Source organism: Loxodonta africana, chromosome 13, assembly GCF_030014295.1.
Source record: "Loxodonta africana isolate mLoxAfr1 chromosome 13, mLoxAfr1.hap2, whole genome shotgun sequence".
Lineage (NCBI taxonomy): Eukaryota > Metazoa > Chordata > Mammalia > Proboscidea > Elephantidae > Loxodonta > Loxodonta africana.
The window spans coordinates 10,220,125-10,243,220 of record NC_087354.1 but is presented as its reverse complement, the minus strand read 5'-3'; the positions used below and the strand labels follow the sequence as shown (position 1 = coordinate 10,243,220).

At 39.4% G+C, this 23,096-nt stretch overlaps 1 protein-coding gene across 4 annotated transcripts in view; it reads right to left on the bottom strand.

Moving 5' to 3' along the window:
- MTMR10 (myotubularin related protein 10) overlaps positions 1-23,096 on the bottom strand; it is a 75,732-nt gene that overhangs the window by 44,467 nt on the left and 8,169 nt on the right. For all 4 annotated transcript variants that reach the window (XR_010323745.1, XM_064296228.1, XM_064296226.1 and 1 more), the window contains exons 3-5: positions 5,826-5,962; positions 3,211-3,283; positions 2,673-2,815 (exon numbers count right to left, since the gene is read on the bottom strand). Coding sequence is in view for 3 of the 4 variants with exons in the window: in XM_064296226.1 (XP_064152296.1) it covers positions 2,673-2,815; positions 3,211-3,283; positions 5,826-5,962 (353 nt within the window). In the remaining variant the exon portion in view is untranslated. The remainder of the gene's footprint in view (positions 1-2,672; positions 2,816-3,210; positions 3,284-5,825; positions 5,963-23,096) is intronic.

Sequence of the window (23,096 nt, the reverse complement as noted above, 5' to 3'; positions counted from 1 at the left end):
TACATCTTTTTAAGAGTGATAAATTATTAAAAACAATTTTTCCCCTCATTTTTGAGCATAAGTTACTCAAAAGGAAAAGGTGACTCCGAGTTGCTGAGGCTAGATGTCTAATTCTGCATGACCGAACTCCACCTTTCTTTACGTTATCCTTTCACAGGTACCCTTATCTTCTCTCGACAGCACAAGGATAATGAGGATGAAGTTTACGGACGCAGCTGCACAAAGTAATCTTTTTTTTCGTAACACAAATTGGCCAACATCAACTAGATTACCAGGAGGCTTTAAAACAACACTTAACAAAACGTGAACCAATTTAGCATTTTAAGATTTCATATTTCAAACAGAAACATCATTGTTTTCAGTACTTCAAAACTAATCCTATGGTTCACTTCTGCAGAGAACTCTGAACATGCATCTGGACATTCTAAAACAACTTATATAATCACAGCATTTTCCAGAGAAAACTTAGCATTCAAAGTTTCCAGGAGGTAGAAGTGAGCTGTAACTTCCCAACTGTGGCCTGATTTTAGACGAAAACTTTCACTTGAAATGCCAGAATTTTTGTTTTTAACTCTCAAAGCCATCAAGCTTTGGAAATCACACATAACTTAACCTTGTGTTTGAAAAGATGTAAATCAGAAAAAAAAATCTCTGTATTTCCATTGCCTCTATTTTTCTCCTGCATTTTTTTCCCTCTGACTATACAACTCATAAGACATCTGGCCTGAGGTAACAATTTTTTTTTTAATTTTAAGACATTGGGGAAAGAATTTTTGCCTGAAACATGGTCTCAGGAAAAGCATAAAAAGACGGACTTGTGTGTTTTATGGCAGCAGTTCGATGAGGCCCCCCGATCACTCACCAGCAACGCCATAAACAAGGGCTTTGAGTTGGAATCGACTAGAGAGCAGAGGGTCTGGTTTTCTGTTTTTCTCTGAATTCCCAGAGCATTCATCTGTGGAAACTTTTCTGCGGTCCCTTTGCACTATGATTTAATTTTCATGGGCTCATGCTTTATCTTCTCAACTAGACTAAGCTCTTCAGAGCAAGAAACTGTATCTTATCCTTCCTGTCTTGAAAAACTTAGCACACTGCCTCACACATAATAAATGGCCAACAAATACTTTAGATGGCTCAAGAACTAAGGCAAATAACAATGGTTTCCACTTAAGATGACCTACTGAAATAGTTGCATCTGAAAAATATAGTGGAGGACAGGAGAGATGTAAACTTTTTTTCTGAAAAAATACTGCGCCAATTGTATCAATTTCTTATTTAAAAAATATGCTGTCCTAACACAAGTTCCATGGTGTCCCCGCTCTTGAGATGCAGTACATCTTGAAAGTTTTTTTTACTGGTAAGTTCTTGATGCTTTGATGGATTAAACGACAAGTATACTTAAATTCAGGAGAATAACATGGTTAAACCATTTTATATACAGTTTATGCTTAATTATTCTAAAGCCCTGCTTTATAAGAACAGGTATTTCAAATTGGTAAAATGCCAGAAGCACCAACTGCAGAATCTAATAGTTTTAAGGGCCTTAAAAGCAATCTAGTTAAACTTTCAGTAATGCAGCAAGCCGACAGATGGCTTTCCGTACTACGTGAAAATTTTAGCCACAGAGCCCACCATCATTCTGCCAGACAGTCCCAGTGGTTACACATCTGCAGATATGCATCTCACGTCTGCCATCCTGTGAAGACACGGTTGGTTCTAGTCCCCAAAACAAATCTACCATCTCCTCCTCCAAGTATATGAAAACAGCTGCCTTAAGATCTTCTTGAAAACCTCACTTTGATACCAAAAATTTTACTGCGTTGTCTTAACCATGGAAAACAAATGCACCCATTTCTTAGTAGTGCGAAAGCTGTCTCATCTGTCAGAAAGGCAAGTTTCTACTCCACTTAGACACGGTCCTCTATTCCCAATATATGGGAGCAGACCTTCTCCTTGAAATTTGTTGTTATTCTCTGCTTTGCTGTACCACAGACTGGAGCAGAAGTGCATTAGGTCTACCAGCTTCAGTCCTCTGCCAAAGCCAAACATGGAATCAAAGAGGAAGGGATTTTTGCCCTTGAATTTTCCTTCACAAGTAGGCCATAAACATTCCCTGTAAGGTGGGGGAAAATAAGGCCAATTTAAAACTCCCTAGCTTTTGATTGCCCTTGTCGAATATCACTCTAATCAACAGATTAATATTTCTTTAAACCATTAATAATTATTAGGTCCTTCTTGTAACTATGCCTTGACCTAACTCTCATATAACTTAGGTCATAGTTTCCAGTCTTTGGTAAAGTTCCGAGGTACTCGATTAAAGTCTCACCAAACTTCAATTACAGCACATCCCTGAATTCTTAGCCTTCTTAAGCAAGAAAGAAACGAGCTGGCAATGGTTTTAATTTAAAAGGTAAGTTAATTTCCACATGATAGTCTATTCTTAAATATTTTAGGAGCTAATACAATTATATAGAAGACTTTAGAGCAGCCATAAACTAGTCCAAGCAAATAGTTCTACTAACATTATTGGCTTTGACTTTACTTAAGGCGGTATCTGATGGCGACTTCTCTTAGCAAACCTGAGCAATTGAGAAATGAGAACTTCCATACAGAACTGAAATTGGTAAAAACAGTGCAGAACCCAGAACTTGATAAAACTTAAACAGTATTACCTTTTTGGCACTTTCGGGGCCTGACTCATCAAAGCGGAATCTGACAACTCTGAAATCTTTACAATAAATAATTAACTCTGTTGGATTAAATTTTAGTTTCTGGTTGGGGCCTAGGACTTTCTGCTTCCTCTTGTGGTCATTTACTAAAAAAAGAAAGAAAGAAATTTGTAAAAGTTCTTGTTATTCACTCTTTAGTACCCACTTTTTTAACAAATTTGTAACAAGAATAACCGGAAGGCCATCCATCACTTGAACACTATTTCTCTGGAATATTTGTCTATAGTTCCTACAACTTTCAAGTGTCTTTTTAAATTTTGCTTTTGAAGGTATTTTAAGTTGTTCTTTGCATAATATCACCACCATCTGGATACATCTACTCATTAAATTTTTAATTAAAAAGAGGGTAAAAACTCAAAAAAATGGGGTGGGGAGTAATTCTACAGAAATAACATTGCAACCCAGGTATTTGAGAGGTATGACTCTTCAAGGAGTATTTCCAGAATCAACTTTTATAGGCTGAGTAAAGAATGCTACATACCTGTGACAATCTGTTCAATACATGTTAAAGGGACATCATGTTCACCAAGAAGAAGGTTTTTATAATGGAATTTCTAAAATAAAGAAATTATAGTTATGTTAGTTCTTTTCCCAAAATTCTGATAATACAAGCCTTACTTTCAAGTGTGATAACTATCTCTAAAAAGAACAAAAAGTCTCTGTCCGTGGAGCTATGACAGCTCTAAGGATATAGTGTCTTAGAACACACCTCAGTAGCAAAGCAGGGATAGGAAGAACTATCTGCTGTGTTCAGGCTCTCTACCTTTCTTCCCATTTTTTTTAAACAAATAAAATTAGGTTAAAATGTACAGCCGATACCATTTTCATATCCAGGCTATGTAATACTGTCAATCACTTCAGAGGCAAACATTTGTATATCTAGTTCTGCTTAAATTGTCACCAAAATAATAAATAAAAGGGGACTCCTAAAGTAATCGGATTTTAATGGCTTGATTTTCACAACGTGGAGATTTTAGAGCAGAATATAATTCTCTCTCTTCAGAGCAGAAAGTTACGAGAAATAAAAATCTTTAGAAGCAGCTTTTGGTAAACTATCATTTTTTCTCCACCTGTTAACAAACACTTTATGCACATTTTCAAACTGACACTGTTAACCTGCCATCAGCAGGTCACTGGTTTGTTTTCTTACTGGTGGCACTGAATTTAAGCTGTTCCAGGTATATGCTTCTCATTTACAGTGAAGCCTGGCCTCAATGAAGCTAAGAACAAAGGGGAAAACTCAAGTCTACATCCAAATATGCTTGTGTCTCTACATACTGGGTATCTGTGAATGCCTGAATGTAGCCTACACACACCTACAGAACACTGCAATCAACACAAATATCTAGTAAATATTATGGTAAATTAATGAGTGACTATATGAGATATATTTACATATAGTTAGGTCCTTCAATTCAAAGTTTATGATTAATATCCAAATATTTAATTAGAGAATAATTACTATTGTAAATCAAAGATTTAGGGAGGAAAAAAAAGGTGTAAAATACTTTAGAAATCAAATAGAAGGAGGGCTCATAAAGAAATCAAGAATTTTTAACTTAATCAAATGAATGCCTGATTTTTTAAAAAAACAAAATAGCATGGAATTACAGTAGTCCCCTCTTACCCGTGGGGGATACATTCCAAGACCCCCAGTGGATGCCTGAAACTGCACGTAGTACCAAACCCTACACATTAAAAATTTATAAGGTACAGTAGGAGAGTAACAATAATTAATAAGAAAATAGAACAGCTGTAACAATATACTGTAATAAAAGTTACGTGAATGTGGTCTCTCTCTCAAAATATTATGTTGAGAACTTTCACCTTTTCACTTAAAGGAAGCACTTTACCGCTTCTCTTCGGCATATCTGAATTACCAGCATCACAGCTCTTGCACTTTGGAGCCATTATTAAGTAAAATAATGGTTACTTGAACACAGCACTGTGATCCTGCAACAGTTGATCTGATAACTGAGACAGCTACCAAGTGACCAAGAAACAGGCGGGTAGAGGATACAGCGTGCATACGCTGGACAAAGAGATAATTCATGTCCAGGGTGGGACAGAACGGGATGGAGCAGGATGGTGCAAGATTTCGTCATGCCACTCAGGATGGCGTGCAATTTAAAACCTATGAACTGTTTATTTCTGGAATATTCCATTTAATATTTTCGGGCCGCAGCTGACCAGGGGTAATTGAAACCACAGAAAGCGAAACTACAGATAAGGGGGGACTACTGTATTGTTTTCCAGTAAGATTATACATGTTATTAAAGAAAAACTTTATTGATATTTTTTTCACTCTGTACACTAAAAACTAGACTCTGATTTTTTGGAAAAAGACCTAATTAGTAAAAAATATTATAAAATCAATAAAATGTGTAATATTTATAAATGTTTTTGCTAAATAATTATGCTTTTCTTTTTATGATTAGTAAGTAAGGATATCTTTGTTTTCATAAGCAGGTTAAAGGAGTTGGAAGCAAGGAAATAACTCCCTGATGGAAAGGGCAAATAACCAATGCTCACAGAGGATAAACATAGCAAAGTGGCTCCAAGCCATCTGGTTCTATTCTTCATGTCCCAACATTCTACTTAAACTTATTTTGAATTTTAATATAACACATATCCAGCATTAGATTACCATACTTGCTCTTCACTTATCGACTATCTTGTTATCCAACATTGCACATTTATGACAATAAAAAACTACTATCTGACTACTTTGCACATTAACGATATACACCTGACAGTAACAAACACTTGAGATGTGAGGTGAGAGTAACACTGGCTGTGATGGTTAAGGTTATGTGTCAACTTGGCTGGGTCATGGTTCTCAATGGTTTGGCAGTTATGTGACAACGTAATGCGGAAGTTATATGATGATGTAGTCATCTTCCATCTTGTGATCTGATGTGGCCGTCCTCCATTTTTGCCTAACAACCTGGTCTCTGGAACCTAACCATGTCTCACAAAGTGAGGAGTGGGTGTACTAATTCCATTGTAATTTTTCCATATCTGTGATTTATACAATAATATGTGCTTAGAGTCAAAAGCCTTGATACAATTACACAGCATACAAATAAAACCCACCTGTAACGGCATTGGATCATCTGTAATAAATGAAATCTTGAAGTTACTGCATATCAGCTTTCCCCACAAGTCATACTGACTTGTGTCTGTTGCGATGCATTTTCTCACAAAATTCACTTCATTTACAACAATTTCTCCTTTAAAAAAGAAAAATATCAATGTGTGGGCTTTAACCACTACTGTAAAATGTCCACAGTCACTTAGTGACCTAGAAGGAACGCTGCATAACAATGATGATGATGGTAATAAAGAAGGTGCCAGGCACTGTAAACGCTTTATCTCCTCACAACAGTGACAATAAAAACAAGAGATTGTTCTCCTCTTGTAAAATACAGAAAATAAGGCAAAAAGAGCTTTAGGGGTGTGAGCGGGTTGAACCAGAAAGGCTGCACTCGAGCCTGTACTCTTAGCTATTGTTCTGCACTGCCTCTCATTATTTACAGATTATATCTAATAACATGGAGAAGCCCTGGTGGCAGAGTGGTTAAGTGCTCGGTTGCTAATCAAAAGGTTGGCGGTTTGAACTCACCAGCAGCTCTGTGGGAGAAAGATGCGGCAGTCTGCTTCCATAAAGATTTACAGCCTTGGGAATCCTATGGGGGCAGTTCTACTCTGTCTTATAGGGTCACTATGAGTCGGAATTGCCTTGATGACAATGGGTATTTAATAACATAACGCCATAATCTTATTTTCACAGTGACACTTAGGAGTTAGAAAATGAGGCATGTATAGAAATACATGCTCTTTAGAAGGGGGCATCACACCTTTGTGGGAAGCAGAAGGCTCAGGACAACACTTGGGTTTCTTTAGCGGACCCTTTACTACTACTATCCTGTGAAAGACTATGGCTGGCTTCCTCAGGTGTGCACATACGGAACTGCAGGTGGACCTTCCCCCTTTAAACACCGTACCTGCTAAACACTACTCCTTCTAAGAAATGTTAAAGGTCTATTTTCCTGTTTATTTCTGGAAATGTGCTTAGCTTACATTTGTTGTTTACCAAAGACAAGTGAACATTTACCAAACACAGAAGCTGCATATGTTACCGAAAAGTATTCTGGAGATGAAAGAAACTGTACCCTCTCCTTTAGAGAACTGTTTGGCATAATATTTAAAATGTGTTCTACTAACACGTGACTTGATTTTCCAAACCAACATCTTTGATTCCTTTTGTAAGGAATGAAAAACAGAGTTTAGCTTTAACCTCAGAATTAATAATGCAATCTATTTTAAGATAATCAAGAAAGCCATATCAAGTCTTCCTGTTCACTTAAATTATAACTTAGTTGGCAATAAAACTTTAAAATGTAGTTTTAGAGTTAAATGGGAAGATTAAATACAAGAAATCAAAACAAAAGTTACATCATTAAACCTTAATTGCACTAGTAAACCTCAACGGGCCTAAGAACATTTTTAAGCAATCAGGCTCCAGGGTCAATAATTATGGTGCTGATCTATGGGGTTGCCCAGTTCCATCACTATAAAAACTTTCAACGGTGATGGACAGTAACCGGTTTACTGATGATCCCCAAACACCTACCACTTCATGAAAAACACAATTACAGTCTCAAACCAACCTTTCTCTTAACAAAAATGTAATACATTTGAGTTGCAATAATACATTCTGAAAATACAGAAGGTTAGTTTTAAGGACAGCACCCTGACACTTACTTGCAGAGTTAATTCCAGTCTGCTCAAGGCAAATCCCTGGCTCAAACCACTTGAGTAATTTTCCATTCTGAAGGCAGGCCTCTTCCACATGGCCTACACAGCCTGCACGTCTAGCCCAACAGCATGAGTTTCCTCACCTCGCTGCTTTGCCACCATGGCCTTCTTTAATCCCTCCTACTTATCGTGCTTGCTCTACCTACTGGGTCTTTGTACATTCTATTCCCATTTCCTGGTATATTCTTTCCTCTTCCCTTAGCCTAACCACTTTCTCGGGAATGTTTTCTTTATTTAAAACTTCCTGCCTAGATTAAATCCTCTATTAGAGCGTCACATACTCGTAATTCCTACCACTTATCACAGCTACAATTTTGCATTTATCTCCTTTTTTCATTCATGCCTGTCTCACTCTCCAAAAGGCTAGGGTACTGTATAAGATGGACTGATTTCTGTTCAATGCTGAAACTGTAGTGCCTAGAACAGTGCCTAGCACATGGCAAAACCAAAAAACCCAATCCACTGCCATCAAATTATTCCTACTCATAGCAAGCACATGGTAGGTGCCTGTTAAATGAATGCTGAAGCATGACTGAGTGAAATCACTTCATGACTCCTGGCTACCAGGCCACTACTGGCTGGACAGACGCTGTTCCAGACAGACTAGTAACTCAATATGGCCAAGCAGGTCAGAAGATAAGGCTGCTGATGAACTTACATGAAGTTAGAAAAAAATCACAGAGCTGCACTGCTTGCCTATCACATGCACAGAGAGCTGGAAGGCCTACCAAAGAGAGTTTCTCAACATCTATCCTGTCTGATCGTTCTACAACCTGTAAGCTAAGAAAGTGGGTATTTTCTTTAATATACAGACTCAGACCTGAAGACCTTAATCCCTTTTCTAAGATCTGAAAACTATTAAGAAGTCAACTTGGAATTTATAAGCAACTGCGCCCTGACTTCAGATCCAATACTTATTTCCCTATACTTAGATAAAATAAAACATACTTTATTGATGTACCAAACCAAAAAACCAAACCCGTTGCCACCAAGTCGATTCTGACTCATAGCAACCCTACAGAGCAAGCATCAAAACTGAAGTTTCAAAGTATTGGTTTTAGTTGGATTCTAACTAGAAAAACTCAATAGAAAAATGATAAAAATACAGAGAAACTTATTAAACAATTCAAGGACATTAAAATGTAAATCTTCTGTAGCTCTTTGAACGTGATCTTTACCAACTCCGATATCAGAACCTATGCTACCGGATATTCAGCCCTCCTTCTCCACTAGCAAATCTTAGCTACCAATTACAACAGAGCCTAAACTAATTAGTCCCATTTTAGGTAGTTACAGGACATACCCCTCGAACACTGGCTCATAAAGTACAGCCTACATCACCACATGCTGTGCCACCTTCCTTAATTAGCCAACTCATCCACAATAGAACTCTCAATATAATGCTACCAAAATTCGCCCAGTTGTAAAACTTATGATTTACACACATTTCACATGTATGTTACGCTTACACCATACCACAGGATCCTAGGTTCCTGAGAAGGATGCAGAGGTGATAATGGAGAGAAAGAGATGAGCAGACCACTGGAGGCCTTGGGGGCAGGAGACTGTGACCACAGGAAAACCCACTAGAACCATCTGCAGACTGCAGTTATGGCGTACACACTCACGGACAGCCTTTTAGAGAAACCTGGTTCTCTTACCAATGTCACAAACATAAACTGTTCATGAGTGCAGTGAGAATGAAACAAAGGTAAAAGAAGGAGAGCGCATTCAGTGGGTTCAGGGGACAGCAAACTACAGCCTGTGGGCCAAATCCAGCTCCCAGTTTTCGTAAATAAAATGTTACTGAAACACAGCCATGCTCATTGTGTACTGCCTACGGGTGCTTTAACAGGACAAAGGCAGAACTGAGTACTGAAGACAGAGACTTTATGATTTGCAAAGCTTAAAAACACTTATTTTCCGGCCCTTTATAGAAAAAGTTTGCCCACTCCTGTGTTAGAGATGGTCGCTTAAGTGACAACTCTTCAAATATTTGAAACAAAGCTTAGGAGATGCATTTAGACACATCTTTCAGAGAACAGGTATTTCAAAATGCAATGTCACTGTGAGACAGTGAGAGAGCCCCCCCTGAGGCCTGCTCAGGGCAGTGATGAGGACAGACTACCTTGCTCCTGGAATGTTTCTATGACAACTCAAAAGGCTCCTTTCTTACTAATGAGCTGCAGCACTCAGTGGAAGGTTAAATTGGAAACCCAAATCAAACCGTTTGCCACCCAGGCTCCACCATAAAAAAAGGCAAAACATAAAAAAATAAAATACTTTGGAATAAATCTAACCAGGGTTATAAAAGACCTATACAAAGAAAACTACAGAACACTACTGCAAGAAACCAAAAGAGATCTACATAAATGGAAAAACATACCACACTCATGGATAGGTAGACTCAGCATTGTGAAAATGACAATTCTACCCAAAGCGATTTACAAATACAATGCAATACAAAGCCAAATACCAACAACATTCTTTAAAGAGATGGAAAAACTTATCATTAACTTTATATGGAAAGGGAAGAGGCCTCAAGTAAGTAAAGCACTACTGAAGAAGAATAAAGTAGGAGGACTTGCACTACCTGACCTCAGAACCTACTATACAGCTACGCTAGTCAAAACAGCCTGGTACTGGTACGACAGGTACATTGACCAATGGAACAGAATTGAGAACCCAGATGTAAATCTACCCACCTATGGTCACCTGATCTTGGACAAAAGCCCAAAGTCCATCAAATGGGGAAAAGACAGTCTTTTTAACAAATGGTACAGGCAAAACTGGATGTCCATCTGCAAAAAAATGAAACAGGACCCATACTTCATACCATGTACAAAAACTAACTCAAAATGGATTAAAGGCCTAATTATAAAGCCAAAAACTTTAAGTTCACAGAAGAAAAAATAAGATCAACACTAGAGGCCCTAATATGCAGCATTAACAGGATACAAACCACAACCAACAACACACAAGCTCCAGAGGATAAGCTAGATAACTGGGAGCTTCTAAAAATTAAATACTTATGCTCCTCAAAAGACTTCACCAAAAGAGTAAATAGAGAACCTATAGACTGGGAAAAAATTTTTGGCTATTACAAATCAGACAAAGGTCTAATGTCTAAAATCTATAAGAAAATCCAACACCTCTACAACAAAAAGACAAATAATCCAATTAAAAAATGGGCAAAGGAAACGAACAGACACTTCACCGAAGAAGACATTCAAGTGGCCAACAGACACATGAGGAAATGTTCACTCTCTCTATCCATCAGAGAAATGCAAATCGAAACCACAGTGAGATACCATCTTACCCAGGCATTACTGGCACGAATCAATAAAACAGAAAATAACAAATGCTGAAGAGGCTGCGGGGAGGTCGGCACTCTTACACACTGCTAGTGGGAATGCAAAATGATACAACCATTTTGGGAAATGATATGGCGCTTCCTCAGAAAGCTAGAAATAGAAAAACCATCTGATCCAGCAACCCCACTCCTAGGAATATATCCTAGAGAAATAAGAGTCGTCACATGAACAGATATATGTACACCCATGTTCAAGGCAGCATTGTTCACAACAGCAAAAAGATGGAAACAACCTAGATGCCTATCAACAGATGAATGGATAAACAAACTATGGTATGTAAAAACAATGGAATATTACACAATGATAAAGAACAACGATGACTCTGTGAAGCATCTCATAACATGGGTGCATCTGGAGGGCATTATGCTGAGTGAAATAAGTCAATCCCAAAAGGACAAATATTGTATGAGACCACTGCTGTAAAAACTCACGAAAAGGTTTACACACAAAAAGAAATAATCTTTGATGGTTACGTGGGGGGTGGGGGTGGGGGGATGGAAAAATACTTAATAGACGATAAGCGGTAACTCTGGTGAAGGGTAAGACAGTGCGCAATACTGGGGAAGCCAGCACAGCCTGTACAAGGCAAGGCCATGGTAGCTCTACAGACACATCCAAACTCCGTGAGGGCTGAGGGCTGTGGGGACCGCGGTCTCAGGCAACATCTAGCTCAATTGGCATAACAGAGTTTATAAGAAAAGTGTTCTACGTTCCGCTTTGGTGAGCAGCATCTGGGGTCTTAGAAGCCTGTGAGTGGCCATCCAGAATGCTCCACTTGTCTCACCCCTCCTGGAGCAAGGAAGAATGAAGAAAATTAAAGACACAACGGAAAGATGAGTCCAAATGACTAAATGGACCATATCTACCACAGCCACCACCAGACTGAGTCCAGTACAACTAGCTGGTGCCTGGCTACCACCACAGGCTGCTCTGACAGGGATCCAACAGAGGGTCCTGGACAGAGCTGGAGAAAAAAGCAGAACAAAATTTTAACCCCAAAAGAAAGACCACACTTGTTGGCCTGACAGAGACTGAAGAAACCCTGAGAGTATGGCCCCCCTGGACACCCTTTCAGCTCAGTAATGAGGCCATTCCTGAGGTTCACCCTTCAGCCAAAGACTGAACAGGCCCATTCAACTCAGGATAAGTAATTATTAGTTATCTAACCCAAAACTGTAACCAGGAGAATAGGCGCTTCTCTCCCCATACTCAGGGACAAGGAAATGGAAAGAGTTTTTGGCTAGAACGTAATCCAGTCCTCCAATCTTCATGTTTGGATGAAGCTTCTGCGTAAGCAAGGTGAATAGCTCTGCTTTTGGACCCCAAAGAGGCCACAGATGAAGAAGAGGGCAATCACTGCTCTGCATATATTCGGGATGCTGACTTCAGGGGCACATCAGAAGGCAGTTAGGAACGTACTTCTTCCCTCAAGTGTTAGACTGTACTATGCTGAGAACTAGTGTTTGCTCCTGGGAGGGCTGTGCTTGTGTCTACAGCTGAGACCCTTTCCCACTGAGCAGGTCCCACTGCACGCAGGTACAGCATCCTCCAAGAGCCCAGGATTGGAGAGCCCATGCCAGAGCCCATTACCCCTCTTCTTGTCAGTGGCTCTCTGGGATGTAGCGCTCATTAGCCATCACTGATAGTCCTGAATAACTCAGACTGATAGAAATACACTGCTGGGAAACCCTGAAAGATGGAGTTGGAATCTGCCCAAAGGTGGGAAGAGATTCCCTTGCAGGATTGGAAGAGATACTATGGAGAAAGGGGGAAACACGAGGACAGAAGAGCAAGGTCAAACACTGGGGATATGCCCACGAGAGGAATACCAATGGTTTTCAACCCTGGCTGCACACTAGCATCACCTGAGAAGCTTTAAAAAATATCAGTGCCAGGTCCTATCCCCAGAGATTCTGCTTCATTTGGTCTGAGGTGGGACTGGGCATCAGCCTTTTTTAACAGCTCCCCAGGTGTGCAACCAGAGTGGAGAATCCCAGGGCTGGCTATTAGGTGCTTTCTCCTTGGGCTCTGGAGCAATCACAGTTAGCTAATGGCTTTCCATTTCTCTCTTCTCTGAATTACCTGACTCTTACTTGCTCCCCCCCTTCTGTGTCAGTGCTGAGGAAACCAGAGATAGGGAGGGTAAGGGACGGTGGCCTGCCTTATTATACTCTGGGGTAGGACTCAGAGTAGGGACGTGGCATCCTGCTAAGGAACCTTTCAGGGTTTCCCAGCAGTGTATTTGTATCAGTCTGAGTTATTCAGGCTGGAGGGGCCTCAGCAAGACTGTCAGTGATGGCTAATGGGCTCTACATCCCAGAGAGCCTCTGACAAGAAGCGGGGTAATGGGCTCTGGCACGGACTCTCCAACTGATGGCAAAATGTGCTGTGGCCTGCAGCAATGCAAAAGCCATGGTGGTCTGTGGGACTGAAGAAGAGCAGCAGGTTCTGAGGAGGCAGTTGAGGAGGTGACAGAGCTTAAACGCTATGCCAGAAGCTGATCCGACGATATAAATAACTGCAGCCTTTGTCAGAACAGAATAAAGGGCAAGCAACCAGACTCTGAACTATGCATCATTATTCTTCTCCTAACACCAGCGTTTCACATCTTCTGAGGATATAATCTGTGCAAGGCATAGAATGAGGGACTGCAGGTAACAAAAACCATTTGTGTACACATAAAGCGAAGAGGTAAGACAGGCAAGGAGTCCAGCGAGAGAGAAAAGCAAGGCAGAGACATAAAGCTTGTATCCACAGGAGATACACTTTAGATCCAAAGATACAAATAAGTTGAAAGTAAGAGGATGTAAAAGATATACCATGCAAAAACCAGCACAGAATAGCCAGAGTGGCTATACCCAGAGTGGTTATACTAACATACAAAACACTTTAAAACAAAACAATGTTCCTAAAGAGGGATGTTTCATAATGATAAAATGAAGAAGCCACTAGGAAACATAACAATTATAAACATATATGGCCCTAACAACAGAATACCAATAGACATGAAGCCAAAGCTGACAGAATTGTAGGGAGAAACAGAAAATTCAATAATAATAGCTGGCAATTCCACACACCACTTTCAAAGAATAGAAAACCAGTGGGAAAATCAACAAGGAAACAGAAGACTTGAACAACACTATAACTCAACTAACTAAACCTAAGAGACATCTATAGAACACTCTGCCCGACTACAGGACAATACACATTTTTCTCAAGCATTCATGGCATATTCTCCAGGCTATACCATATACTAGGCCATAAAACAAAGCCACAATAAATTTAAAAGAATTAAAATCATACAAAGTATGCTTTCCAATTACAATGGAATTAATTCATAAATAAGTAATAGAAGGAATTCTGGGAAATTTACAAATATGTAGAAATTAAACAATACAATCTTAACCAGTGGGTCCAAGAAGAAATTACAGAGGAAATGAGAAAACACTTTGACACGAATGGAAACAAAAACACAATATGCCAAAACTTACGGGATGTAGCTACAGCAGTGCTCAGAGGGAAGTGAATAGCTGTAAATGCTTATATTACAAAAAAACAAAGATCTTGAAACAATAGCCTAAGCTTCCCATATTAAGAAGCTAGAAAAACATGAAAATAAATCCAAAGCAATCAGAAGGAAGAAAATAATAAAGATTAGGGCAGAAATTAGTGAAATAGAGAACAGAGAAAACAAACAAAACCAAAAGTTGATTCTCTGAAAAGATCAATAAAACCAACAAACCCTTAGCTAGACTGACGCATGCGTGCAAGAAAGGCGTGCGTAAAAGTTACTAAAACCAGGAATAATGGAAGGGCATCACTGTTAACCTTGCGGAAATAAAAAGGTTTTTTAAAAGAATATCACAAACAACTGTGTGCCAACAAATTGGATAATCTACATGAAATGGACAAATTCCTAGAAAGATAACAAATGACTGAAACTGACTCAAGAAGCTGAAAATGTGAATAGATGTACACCAAGTAAATGAGGTTGAATCTGTAATTTAAAAAATTTCCACAAAGAAGATCCCAGGGCCAGATGGCTTCTTGGTGAATTCTACCAAACATTCAGAGAAGAATTAATAACAATCCTTCATAAACTCTTCCAAAATGTAGAAGAGAAGGGTCTACCTCCCAACCATCCCGAGGCCATTATTACCTGGACAGCAAAATCAGAAAAATGTATCTCAAGAAAACTACAGACTTATACCCCATAAGAAAAGAGACACAACTAGCCAACGAACTCTAGCAACAAATAAAAAGGATTATACATTACGACCAAGTGTGATTTATTCCAGGAATGCACGGTTGGTTTAAAATCAGAAAATTAATTAACATAATACACAATATTAATAAAGTACAAAAACCATATGGTCCTGTCAATAGACACCGAAAAAAGCATTTACCAAAATTCAACACACTTTTATCACAAAAATGTTCCACAATCTATAAACAGAAAAGAACCTTTTCAACCTAATAAGGGAATCTAGGAAAAACCCACAGCTAACATTATGCTTACTAGTCAAAGACTGAGTGCTCTCCACCTAAGCTCAGGAAGGACGTACACTCTCACACTTCCTATTTAACACTGTACTGGAGATACTCCAGTCAGGGGAAGAAAAAGAAATTAGAGCCATCGAGATTGGAAAGGAAGACAAAAAACTACTATTTATAGAAACCATGGTCTTGTTCATAAAAAATCCTAAGGAATCCACTAAAAAAACTATCAGAACTAATAAACCAGTTCAGCAAGGATACAAGGTCAACATGTAAAAATCAACTGCATTTCAATACGATAGTAGTGAACAGTCTGAAAATGAAATAATAAAAAAACCAATTCCATTTGCAATAGCATCAAAAAGCATAAAATACTTAGGAATAAATTCAACCCAGGAGGTGCAAGACTTGTATATTGAAAACTACAAAACATTGCTGAAAGAAATTAAGGATCTAAATAAATGCAAAACAAACAAAAACCCCAAACTCACTGTCGTGTCAATTCCGACTCATAGCAACCCTATAGGGCAGAGCAGAACGGCCCCATACGGTTTCCAAAGAGTGACCAGGGGATTTGAACTGCCAACCTTTCGGTTAGCAGCTGAGCTCTTAACCACTCATCATGCAAAGACATCCCCTAACTATGGATTTAAAAAAAAGAAAACCAAACCTGCTGCCGTTGAGTCGATTCCGACTCATAGAGACCCTATAGGGCAGAGTAGAGCCATGGATTAGAAGACAACATTGTTAAGATGGCAATATTACCCAAAGTGATTTACAGATTCAGTGCAATCCCTACCAAAATTCCAATGACCTTTTTTTGCAGAAATGGAAAAGCCAATCCTCAAACTCACATGGAATTGCAAGGGACCCCCAAGAGCCAAAACAATATTAAAGAACAAAGTTGGAGTCCAAAAATAAAACCACACATTTATGATAAATTGATTTTCAACAAGGTTGCCAAGACTGTTCATGGAGAAAGGATAGTCTACTCAACGAATGGGGCTGGGACAAGCACACACAAGGAAAAGAATAAATTTAGATGCTTATTTCACACAATACACAAAAACTAACTCAAACTGGAATGAAGACTAAATAGGAGAGGTGAAACTATAAGAGTCTTAGAAGAAAACATACGCATAAATCTTCCTGACCTTGGATGAGACAACGGTTTCTTAGATGACACCAGAAGCTCAAACAACCAAAGAAAAAAAAAAAACATAAACTGGACTTCATTAAAATTAAAAACTTTTGTGCTTCAACGGGCACCACGGAGAAAGTAAAAAAGATAACCCACAGAATGGGAAAAAAATTTGCAAATGACATATCTGATAAAGGGCTTTTATCTAGACTATCCATCACCCATCTGTCAGTTTGTCGTAGTGTGGCGGGTTGCGTATTGCTAAGATGCTGGAAGTTATGCACTGGTACTTCAAAAACCAGCAGGGTCACCATAGTGGGTAGGTTTCAACAGAGTTTCCTGAATAATACAGACTTAATCTACTTCTGAAAATCAGCCAGTGAAAACCCTATAGATCACAACGGAATACTGTCTGATACACTCCTGGAAGATGAGTTCCCTAGGTTGGAAGGTACTACACAATTGCCGCAAAAATGAACTCAACCATGCCAATGATCATGAAGACAGTGCAGGACCACGCAACATTTCATTCTGTTGTACACAGGGTTGTCATGAGTTGGAGCCAACAAGCCAACAATAATTTAGAATGTAGAAATGACCCTTACAACTCAGTAATAAAAACAAAAATAACCCAATTAAAAACTGGGCAAATGATAAGAACACGTAATTCTCCAAATTAGATACATGAATGGCCAGTAAACACATGAAAAGAAGTTCAACATCATTATTCATTAGGAAAATGTAAATCAAAAACTGCAATGAGATATCACTTCATATGGCTATAATAAAAAAGACAGACAATAACAAGTGTTGACAAAGATGTGAAGAAACAGCAACCCTCATACATTGGTGGCAGGGAAATACAATGGTAAACTGTCTGGCAGTTCCTTAAAATATTAAACAGAGTTACCATATGATCCAGTAATTCCACTACGAGGTATATGTCTAAGTGAAACATAGCATACTATCACACAAACACTTGTATATGAATGTTCATAAAAGTGTTTTCCATAATAGTCAAAAAAGTGGAAATAACCCAAATGTACATCAACTGATGAATAAAACCCACTGCTGTCAAGTCAGTTCTGACTCATAGCGACCCTGTAGGACACAGAACGGCCTCATGTACTTTGGACGTGTTATTAGGAGGGACCAGTCCTTGGAGAAGGATATCATGCTTGGTAAAGTAGAGGGTCAAAAGCCCTCAGCGAGATGTACTGACACAGTGGCTGCAACAATGGGCTCAAACACATCAATGACTGTGAGGATGGTACAGGACCTGGCAGTGTTTCATTCTATTGTACACAGGGCTGCTATGAGTTGGAACCCACCCACAGCCGCCCAACAACAACAATAACAATCTTTATGGAAGCAGATTGCCACATTTTTCCCTTGTGGAGAGGCTGGTAGTTTCAAACTGTTGAACTTTTGGTTAGAAGCCAATCACTTAACCATGGCACCACCAGGGCTCCTTTAACTGACGAATGCATAAATAAAATGTGGTATATCTACACAATGGGATATTATTTTACCATTAAAAGGAATGAAGTACTGACACATGCTACAACATGGATGAACCTTGAAAACATACGTTAAGTCAAAGAAGCCAATCACAAAAGACCACACGTTGTATGATAACATTTATAAGGAATGTCCGGAATAGGCAAATATACAGAGACAGAAAGTAGATTACTGGTTGCTTAGGCCTGGGCGTGGGGTGACGAATGAGGTAACTACTAACGGGTCCTGGGGAGCGGGAGGAGGAGGAAAATGCCCTGAAATTAGACTGTAGTGATGACTGCATAATCCTGTGAGTACACTAAAAACACTGAAATGTACACTTTAAAGGAGTGAATGGATGGCATGTGGATTCTCTCAATAAAGCTGTTTAAAAAAAAAACATTAGTGCCATCCCATGGAAACCAAAAGACTCTGAAAAGGTACAATTTAGAGTGATCAAATGGGGTAACTGCTACTGAGGGGCTTAAGGGAACAGATTTCCAAATAAGAGTTAATGGGTTTGGTAATTAAGAGTGCGTATTTTTCAACTCATGAGGTGGAAGTTTTAAAATATTTTATCAAATGAGGAACCTGTGGTTTAAAGTGTTACTAAGTGGCAAAACCACAACTCTAATCCTTACCTGTGACCCCAATCATTAAACTACATTTTGCTCATGAAGTTTGGCAATAAAAGAAGGGAGAAAGAGGAGTAGACAACTGAATAAAAGTAGTGCATAACCCACTGCCCCAGAGCTGATTCCGACTCACAGCGACCCTACAGGACAGAGTAGTTTCCAAGGAGCACCTGGTGGATTTGAACTGCCGACCTTTCAGTTAGCAGCCATAGCTCTTAACCACTATGCCACTAGGGCTTCTAAGTAGTGGATAAAAAAAAAAACTCGTGGATAGTAGAGTGAAATAAAATGTTTTCATTTACTGTTTAATGACACAGGAAATTCAGACATACCTGCAGGTAAAGAATTACCTAGGTTTTTACGAGACAGAATGTATGAGACAGGTTCCAGAGAAGCCAGGAAGGGCTAGATTTGATATCACAGGGAAAGGAAATAAAGTCACTTGTGATTGGGAGAGATGAGGCATGTCATGGGTGGCCACTATTTCCTTCAGAAGTAGGCAGTGAGTTATCTGAAGGGACAGAAGTTCGAGGAGAATACAAATCAGTTATTGTTGAGTTGACTCCAACTCATGGTGACTCCATGTGTCAATGGCTAGTTTTTCAGAAGGAGATCGGTAGGCCTTCCTTCTTCTGAGGTGTCTTTGGGTGGACTTGTACCTCCAACCTTTGGGTTAGCCGTTAATGAGTTGTGCCATCCAGGGACTTACCATGAGTCATACTTGATTAGATGGCAAACGGTTGAGGAGAAGAGAGAAGGTTTAAAATCACGGCCTCAGAAATTCACTAGAGAATCCATAGGAAATGACTAACAGGACTGCCTAGCAACAAGAGCAATTTGTAGAGGGCACAAACGTAGAGAGGAAACTTCTTCAATTTTTTTTTTTTTATTAAATACATAGACAATTTCAGACATACAGAAACGTTGCAAGAATAACATAAACAATCCATGTATACCCTTTACTCGTATTTTCCAGCAAAACCTTGACGTTTTTGAAGAGTATTCAAGTATTTTGAAGTCTGTCCCTCAATTTGGATGCGTCTAATATTTTCTTCTGATTAGACGGAGGTTATGAATTTTTTGCTAAGAATATCACAAAGGTGACAGACCCTTCTCCTGGCATCACTATCAGGAGGTACAGGACTATCAACATGACTTATTCTAGCCACGTTAGCCTTGATCACTTGGTTAAAGTAGCGTCTGCCAGGTTTCTCTGTAAAGTTACTATTTTTCCTTTTCCATACTCTAGGGGAGATAACTTTGGGGCTACGCGAATATGCTGTTTCTCCTTAAAGTTTTGCTCAGTAATTTTAGCATTCATCAACGCATACCGAGCACCGCCATTCTCGCTGGGGTGTTCTAATGGTAATTTTCTATTTCCCTCTTTTATTTGGAATTCTTTGTTAGGAAGATTTCTCTCTTCTCCCACTCATTTGTTTATTAAATCATCTGATTACATTAGTATCGACTTATGGACTTTTATTTTATTCTTTGTGTTATAATTCTGTGCTATTATTTATTTTGTCTCTCAAATTGCTCCAGGTTCGAGCATTGGGAGTTCTTTCCTGCTGGCTCCTTTATCCTTTGGACATACCCTCCCTTTTTTGGTACACTTCCTTACTTACTGGCACTATCGGACACTCCAGGCTCACCTTGTGTTCCCCTGTCCCAGCCCTAGAATCAGCCATTTCTCCAAAGAGCTCTGATTCCTTTATTTGGAGAACAGTATTTGAAAACCAAATCTAGGTGCTGGGTGTGCTCGCTGCTACTCTGGGGCCTCTCGGGGACAGAGCTAGAAGATACACACATGTATACCCACCTCTGGAAGCACAGCTATTTTTATTTCTGTATCTGTATATGTGCCTCTGTTCCTTTCATATTAGGTATTTTTTTATGTTTAAAGAGCTTTTGGTTTTTCTTTAGGAGAAAAAAAGCCCTGATTCAAAAGAAAAAAAAAAGTCAAGGTCCTGGAAAACAAGAAAAGACTGAGAAATTATCACAAATTGGAGGAGACTAAGGAGATAAAGATACAATGACTACATATAACGTGGAACCCTGAAACAGATGAAGTGCATTAATGGAAAAAATAGGGAAACCTGAATAAAGCCTGTAAAAACCCCAGACCCAAACCCATTGCAATCGAGTCGATTCCGATTCATAGTGAGCCTACGGGACTGAGGAGAACTGCCCCACAGGGTTTCCAAGGAGCAGCTGGTGGATTTGAACTGCTGATCTTTTTGTTAGGAGCTGAACACTTAACCACTACACCACCAGGCCGCCAATAAAACCTGTAGCTTAGTTATTAATATGGTACCAATGTTAGTTTCTTAGTTTACATAGATTTACCAAGGTTATGTACGATGTTAACATTAAGGGAACCTGGGTGAAGACTGTATGGTAATCCTCTGGACTCTCTCATATAACATTTTTATAAATCAAAATGTATTTCAAAATAAAACTGAAGAATATAAAGTTATTTTAAAAAAAGTAATACTCTCTGGGATAGGATTTTTTAAGGAAAAAGTATTACACAATTTTCTCTTCAAGCGGAGAATGGAAATGAGCCTTAGGGAGAGAAAGAATCGAAGGAGGGAGGAGTAGAAAGGAAGAAGAAAAGGAGGCACCTCCGGGGGATATGCTATAACTGGGTCACCTTATTAATTAATTCAATAAGCGCCAAGTTGACCTAGCTTGAGTTTTATTTGATAACAGTAGATTTTATTCATGGAGAAGCAGCTTTAAACGATTTGGATCAGGTAGCACAGCTGTCTGCTCATAACAGTTACCTGCTCATAAGTTTTTTAAAAAGAAGGAACACTGGACAGGAGCTGTCATAATTTACTGCCAAGTATTACAATAATGTGGGCCAGAAAAGTAGCTACTAGAAGGGAAAAAAGAAAACAGGTGGCCTCTTCCTAGATAAGATATAAATAGGTAAGTACTAAGACTGTTTTTTGTTTCTGTTTTAAATGAATGACCGTGAAAAGGAAACACATAATAAAAGCTGCAAAAATCCAGAAGATACGACTGTGCCGCACGGCTCTGCGGTAGGACACTGGTGTGCTAGACCGCGCCCGGCTGAGGGAAACGCTCACCTCGCTCACCTCCGGGTTCAGCGGCATCAGGTAGATAGGCTGGAATCAGCCACAGTGGGACATTTACACGGGAAACACTTACCAGCACACCGCTGGTGGTAAGCCATAGCGAAGCCTCAGGGAAGATAAAGAAAGTAGGAAATTATCTTAAAGTAAACAAAAGTACCATAGAAAAAACTACCTAAACTATCAGCTGACAAGCGAAGAGTTTCTCTCACAACCCAGGGAAGGAATCAAAAAATCACTGAAGTTTGTTTTCTTAAGACCCTTCTGTGTGTGAAGATAAATGAGAAGGGACATATAATTAAAGTTAATAAATCTCCGAAGAGTATAGCTAGGAAAGTTTTTAACTCCCTGAGGACCAAAAATTCATGTCACATTATCTTCTGTGTGTCCCCAACACCTTTCTTAATGCTTTAAGCATTTAGAAAATCAATACATGCTTGATTAATAGAAATAATTTTTTCCCATCATTTTAGCTTGAAAAACACTTTTAAGACAAATCCCACTGTGCACAGGGACTAATTAATCTATGGAATGTGTACAAGCCAAACATATAACTCAATCTGTGGCTTTAAGTAGGGTGACCGACTGTCCCAGTTTGCCTGGGACTGAGGGGTTTTCAGGTAATGGGACTTTCAATGCTAAAATCGGGACAGTCCCTAGCAAATTGGGAGGAGTTGGTCACCCTAGCTGTAGAGAAATTCAGGAATGAAAGTGGCCTAAAAGTTACCGTGGGAAGTTGAAACTATGTAGAAGACAAACACGAACCATCTGATGCCATCACTGGTACTAACAGGGTCTGGTTCTGTGGGTCACACACAATGCAAAAAAGCATGCAGACAAGTACCACAAGTGCTGCCCACAACTTGGTGAAGGGAGGATAGGGAGAGAGGAAGGTTACCAATGCAGACCTTGGGGAGAGAAGAGGCCAGAAGGAAGCCTTAAAAGCAGAAGAGGGCTGAGACAGTAGAGAGGACACATGGCAACAACAGCAACAGTGGCCTCAGTAAGGAACAAGGGAGCTGTGAGAGAGCAGGGAACCAGGCTGATGGAAGCAAACATCAGCATTGGGAAACACCAAGAAATGAGGTCAGCAAATCACAGAGGTTGAAGAATTTGGATTTTATCCTGCTCAGGCAGGATTTTATTTATGGAGAGTCATGAAGAGTTTCTTAGCAGGAGTGGCAAGGCACAGACAGATGGATGGTGAGGCGCTCAGAGGAAGGCAGACTGGTGAGGATGTGAGTAACAAAATGCTGGCCTGGGGTACCGCAGGCTTCACACTGTGGCAGGAGCCTAAG